Source organism: Galendromus occidentalis, unplaced genomic scaffold (assembly GCF_000255335.2).
Source record: "Galendromus occidentalis unplaced genomic scaffold, Mocc_1.1 scf7180000077520, whole genome shotgun sequence".
Lineage (NCBI taxonomy): Eukaryota > Metazoa > Arthropoda > Arachnida > Mesostigmata > Phytoseiidae > Galendromus > Galendromus occidentalis.
In genome coordinates, this window is record NW_003805508.1 from 26,601 (window position 1) to 32,489 (window position 5,889).

General features: G+C 51.1%; 1 protein-coding gene across 1 annotated transcript; it reads right to left on the reverse strand.

Moving 5' to 3' along the window:
• Positions 1-584: 584 nt before the first annotated feature.
• On the reverse strand, positions 585-5,781 carry LOC100902372 (uncharacterized). Its single transcript, XM_018641041.1, has 3 exons — positions 5,724-5,781; positions 5,477-5,545; positions 585-1,443 (listed from the first exon to the last, which is right to left on the reverse strand). The coding sequence occupies exons 1-3, from the start codon at positions 5,773-5,775 to the stop codon at positions 908-910; spliced, it is 657 nt and encodes a 218-aa protein (XP_018496557.1). The 5' UTR covers positions 5,776-5,781; the 3' UTR covers positions 585-907.
• Positions 5,782-5,889: the final 108 nt, after the last annotated feature.

Below are 5,889 nucleotides of genomic sequence, written 5' to 3' on the forward strand. Positions count from 1 at the left end.
GGGAGTGCTTGTGAGGCATCGTCAGAAGGTCATGCCGAACTCGAGAATCCTTTCTTCGGGTTGAAATAGGCCATAATATAGGCTCGAATTCGAAATACTCGAGAACTATGCATCCTAGCACAAATATCATGATGGCAAGAAATGTTTAGCTTCGGCAACTTCGACCGTCTAGACGATAGCGGCTCGATTCCGTCAACTACTTACGAAAAAGAAGGCGATCTCACTTTTCGGAATTCAATCGTGCCTTAAAAGACACAATTCGCTTCCGCAGAAACATTTGAGCGAAAAAAACCTATTCTCTGATGGGTATACCAATGATCGCACACGAGATCATGATTTCCATTATGATCAAGAGGGAAAATTCGAGGATATCCGCGATGAGTCGGAGTGGCGCCTTTTATTCATACGAAGTTATCTCATCATTTCATGGTGGAAACGATTCTCACTGTGAGTTGAAATAGGAGTCAACGGACCTTATCGTATGATAATTTTCTCGCTTGATGCCACTTGATGTCACTTCCCCAAGCGAACCAATTGCCTTTCCAGGAACCCAACTTCAAAAAGAAACCCAAATCAAAAAGTTGTTTTATGACCGTAAATCCTGTTGTATGTATTTGTGGAAAAGAAAATTTTTATTCGGGAGAGCCTGATATTTTGATATAAACATGTCTAAGGATCCAGGTGAAAATTCAGAAGAGCGTAGTTCTACGCCCATTATCCGACTGAGTTAGCGACTCAGTCAATGGCCTGCGTGTTTTTTTTCTGACATCAGTGCGCGATGGAAAAATGACGCTTACCGGCAGTCCGCAGGCTTTCCAGATCGTATCACTCCCGGGTGGGCGCGTCGAGCACGTGGAGGACGATATTTACAAATTATTATACCTAAATTACCTACAACCAAGCTTGTTTAGCAGTTGCCGAAAAAAAGACCGAGTATTGATCCGGCGACCCCACACAAGCGGTGCTTTGTAGCCGGGGCTTCCGTCAGGACAGCCAACACCCCTTCAAGAGTGGCAGAGGCGTCCTTCGACAGCCTTGAGAGGCTGCCGACGAGGTCGGAGCCCTGGCGCCACAATTTAGCAAGCTCGATATCGTCGAGCTCGCCGATCTTATCGGCGACATGCGCCAGGATCCGAGCCACCGACTTGGCGGCTCGTTCCTCTTTTAGGTCCTTCGCCGCCGCCGCGAGCTCCGAACTCACGGCGGCTAGGCTCTCGATGGCGTCCCGGACCATTGGACTCCCCATAAATTCTCGGAAGGTCGCAGAGGCGTTGTGCACTTCCTCTACGACCTCCCTTTTGAGTTGGAGGCAAAGGACGACAGAAATAGTCCCGCAAATTATTATACATATAACAAGGACGAACCAGGCCAGCGTGCTACAGCTGACCCTCCAGGTGTGAACGATCTTGGGCCTGCTTTCCGGCACCTCGAGCTCGAACTGCTCTGAAAAAAAACAGTCGTGATATGAGATTCGAGATTCAAGACTACCGCTTCAAGCTTATTAGCATAATATCGCAGGAGGCGGCGGAGAAGTTGAATCTCGATTTGCAGCCGAGCTCATGCGGGAACATCATTAGCATGAGTGGGGACGCCCGCAAACCAGTAGTGTTGGATGGCTAGCATCACAGCGCATCGACACAAGACAGCCATCATAGATAACGGTCATCGATAAACAGTAGTGTGACGAACGGACTAGGTCCATTGCGCATTCACAACATCCACACCACATTATCCTACCCCACAGACATACTTCCTACCCATAACCAACCCAATCACTTCCCTCAGAGAGACCAGAGAGACTTAATGGGCTAGCTTCGGATCAAGGATCCATATTTATTCAATTCCTTTGTTAATCAGTGTATCATATAATTATAATCATTTAATCATCATCAGTGTATCTCCAGGAGAGATAAGAATAAACCAACAGGAAGCCGGGTCGCACTCAACCAGAACACAGACACGCATCAACGGCGGTCGACCATCGACAACTTCCCCCGCTCACGGCGCCACAGTCAATCAGTCAGGCAGCCAGCTGATGGAGAAGTCGAGCAGCCGACACACACACACACACACTGACAGTCGATCGAAAGCAAGGTCGAGGACCGGTACGCGATCACTATCGCTACCTGCTTCAGAACCTTGTCCATTCGCCCCAGGGGTTCAAATCCCCAGTGCAGTGAAATTAGCGGCTAGGCCAGGGATCAGACCCGCTAGTCTGCCCAACGAACACATTTGCATAGTGCGTCCACTTCCGAATCTCTACGTGAATTCTTCAGCGTCTTCATTTAGTGATTGTCTAGGACAGTGCGCCACATTTTGGTGTCAGAAGAATCAAGAACCCGCGCTCGAGAACTCAGAATCCTCGACCGGGCATCCTGCAATCCAAGTGAGGGGCCCCAGACGCTCCAACAACTTCACGATCAACTCATCTCGGACCGCGACGGCAAGGCCCAAGCCAAGTAGGCGAAATATCCCAAAAATAATTTCGCTCGAAAAGCCCCACGCCTGCCTTCGGCCGAATCCATCTCAGGGATCACCGGGATGCAAAACCCCGGCCCCGAAGTCTGCCAGTCTCGCGGTTATCAAGTACCAGAGGCTAGGCCTAACTCATCCACATCACCCAGAAGGGTTCAAACCCCTGTGAATCAAAGATGGAAAATTCAAAGAAGAAACCTATCTCGGAAATGTCGCAAAAATCCTTCGAAAAGAAAACTCGGCGTTCCTACAGGAACAATTTCGCAGCATGAGAGTGGTCGACGAACAGGCAGACAGCGAAGAGGAGAACCTCATGCAGCGCGCTCAGAGCATCATCCAGGCAAGTTCATCAAGCCCGAAAAACGAGGTAGACCCCTAGGGGGAACAAGTCCAAAACCCTCCCCAGGAGAATTCACCTCCGTCCGTTTCGGACCAGCCGGTACCAGACCCCCAAACACTGAGGCCAGCGTCGACCCCGACCTCTCGAAAATCTCCCCAGAGAGAGCGAAATTAAACCTTCCTAAATCAAGGATAGAGCTCTACCGTGAGGCCGCCGGCACATTCCACAATGATGTGATCGACGCGAGAGATGCAATCGCGGAGACGGATCGACTGAAAGAGATCCTCTCCAAGCTCTCCGACCAATGGACACAAGCCTTAGAGGCTCCCATCGAAGCTAAACCCGAGACTCCCCAGGAGGTTTACCTACCCTTGATAGAAATGGAGAACGAAATCCGCAAGACGCTGACATATCTCAAGGAGCTAAGGATCTCGATCGTAGCCGGAATCGGAATTACGACAGAATCTACCTTCGACACGATCCAGGATCCCCCAGCCGCCACACCAACAATCGCCCCGCCAGCTGCAGCGAGCGCCCAAGTTCCTGCACCACCGCCCAACGCACAAACAGAGGGCAGACCCTGGCGCACCTCGACTCAGATCGAAGAAGCCCGAGGGGCGCAATCGGGACACCCAACTCCTCCAGGCACCCCTCACATATCGCACATTGCTCTGATGCCTCCTCCAGAGATGACCCCGAGCATGGGTGATCCAGGATCTCCGGATCATCATCCAGCCGCACCGAGCAACCCACCGCAGGCGACGGTCAAGGAGAATAACACCACAGCGGAGAATCAGGAGAACGTCTGTAGGATCACACGGGATCTGTCCTTCACAAACCTGTTTCTTCTCTGCTGCTCACTTGTTCCGTCGCACTTCTTCTCCTCTTTAGATGAGAATTCACAATCCCACCGCTGTTTGTTAGACCTACGGATCGGCCACGCGAGGACACGCATTGAACACGGCGGGTTGACGAAAAGTAACGGACTCTTCATTGGGCTCGTTGGTCTATACATTACGGCGAGGGACTTCGCTCCGCCAATCAGAAGACACTCGGAAACTTGGAAGAGATACAGAAGCGGTCGATCGAGTCGGATTCATGAAGTCGAGCGAAGCATTTCTGGGCCTTGCTCGATTCGTGTTGACAACGCCAAAATTCTGTCCGTCCATCTTTACGCATCTGCGGGAATACGTAGAGATGCCCATCGTGTGATAATTTCGGTTTGCCCCGTTGGCCCTCAAGCGAGGGTCACATCTTCGTTGGAATTCTAACCAAGCGGATTCAGGCGAAACTTGAATTTCTCGTCAGAGGGAGGAATGAATTGAGATTCTTGCGCGTTCGCATCCCGCATGTAAGTCCGGCAGAACTTGCAACGCACGCGGCACGTGCACCGCACGAACGCGACGCGCGTATCTGCATTCGACGTCGACATTTCTCTCTCCTGAGCTTCAATGGAACTCCGAGCGAGAAACAGAGTTGAATTTTTAGCTCCTGAAGCTCGCGTGGATTCCTGGGAACAGCTTGCCAGCTCGAACTCGTAGCTCAGCTAGTAGTTGCCGAGTTGTCTTAGTGGCCGAGTTGTCCTCGTGGCCGAGCTGTCGCGATCCGAGGTTTTTTATTCTTGGCTATATGTAAAGCGATCAAGTAAGCAGCGCTCAATAGGCGTTTGTCTCCGCTTGTCATCCTCGCTATAGAAACTATTTGTACTCGCAGGGTGGCCGCCAGCCTTTGAAAATACTCGATCGGATAAATAATAATTCGCCTTCTCTGAATGGTGTGCCAAGAGGTGCCTCCCGAGCTTCGCAGGTTTCATTGAGTCATTCGTCACGCTCTTGGAACAAAACAGACAGAGTGGCCGAGGAAGACGATCGGTTCCCGGCTCCTGGACAAAGCCGTATCGAAGATAATTTGAGTTGTGTTTTCTCGATTTGTTCGACGCACCTCCTTTTCTTCCTCTCATTCGCGTCTCGGCATACGTACTCTTCCTGACCGAGCCCCCAGGGTGGGGCGCCGCTTCTCCTCCACTAAGCTCCTCATCACTGGATGTTCCAGCAGTCTCTCACGCTGTCTCTCCGTTGGTTTCCGAATTATGCCTGACCCATCGGAGACTGCGATATACCAAAGCCGATCAGATCTCTTCCATTCGGCGCGTTCTCAGGTTCAATTCCTGCTCTTCAATGCGTATTCGTGAAGAAAAACCGGATGTTCGTCTGTTGTTTCTTACTAACTTTGAGATCGAGGCACTCGGAGCTCCTCCTGGAGCGCAGAAGTCTTATGGATTCGCGAACAGATACCGAGCTGTAGGGATCCGTGTTCAATCAGCAGTCGAATGTTCGAAACTCCATGTGCATGAACATGCCGTGATTTCGTGTTCTCGCTTCGGAATGTGCTGCGTGGAGTCACCAAGCGAATTTCCCCGGAGGCGCTACGATGCCCGGGGGAACAGACCCTCAAATCAGCACTCAGCACCAACAGATCCCTACCCCCACCGGGTAGACACCGAGTACGTGCTACCCGACTCATACCCTCTTTCTTTTTCGTCGTGCTTGCGGAGACATTCACAGCAACGTCTACCGCATGAAATTCCGCCGTTCCAAACCAGAGATATCGAATTTAGGGAAAAAAGTTGCTGTTTTTGTCCCACTCGGATTTCGAACTAACCTGGGGTCCTGCTCCGCCCGCTCCTGTTTCTTGAGCGAGCCATGTTGTGAGCTGAACGAACGACGAGAGCTAAAAGAAATAATGTCCGACTCAAAGTTTGCGTCTTCAATTCACTTCACAGTACCCTACCCGAGCAAGGACACCGAATGGTTAGGCGTTCAATTATCATCAATCAGCACCGAGTGACACTTGAAAACGTTGCTCGCGGCCTAGTTTAATAAAACGTGCGGCTATTCCGAGCACTTGCCATTTTTGTATGGTTCCCTCGCAGCTTTCGGTTGCAGGATCTGCATCCACATCCACAATGACCCTGACCATCGGTCATTCGACCCCAGTCACGCCACCTCTCGCGCGAGCCACGTCATTCATGATTTGAGAGAGACTTCAATTTGTGAAAAGCACGTTTGCACGAG

What these genes read in the sequence shown, in the direction of transcription:
- LOC100902372 (XM_018641041.1), bottom strand. Translation starts at nt 5,775, where the DNA reads ATGTGGATGCAGATCCTGCAACCGAAAGCTGCGAGGGAACCATACAAA. An exon ending in GAGGGAACCATACAAAAATG is followed by an intron (nt 5,546 to 5,723) that starts GCAAGTGCTCGG and finishes TATTTCTTTTAG; the next exon opens with CTCTCGTCGTTCGTTCAGCT. An exon ending in CGGGCGGAGCAGGACCCCAG is followed by an intron (nt 1,444 to 5,476) that starts GTTAGTTCGAAA and finishes GTTTTTTTTCAG; the next exon opens with AGCAGTTCGAGCTCGAGGTG.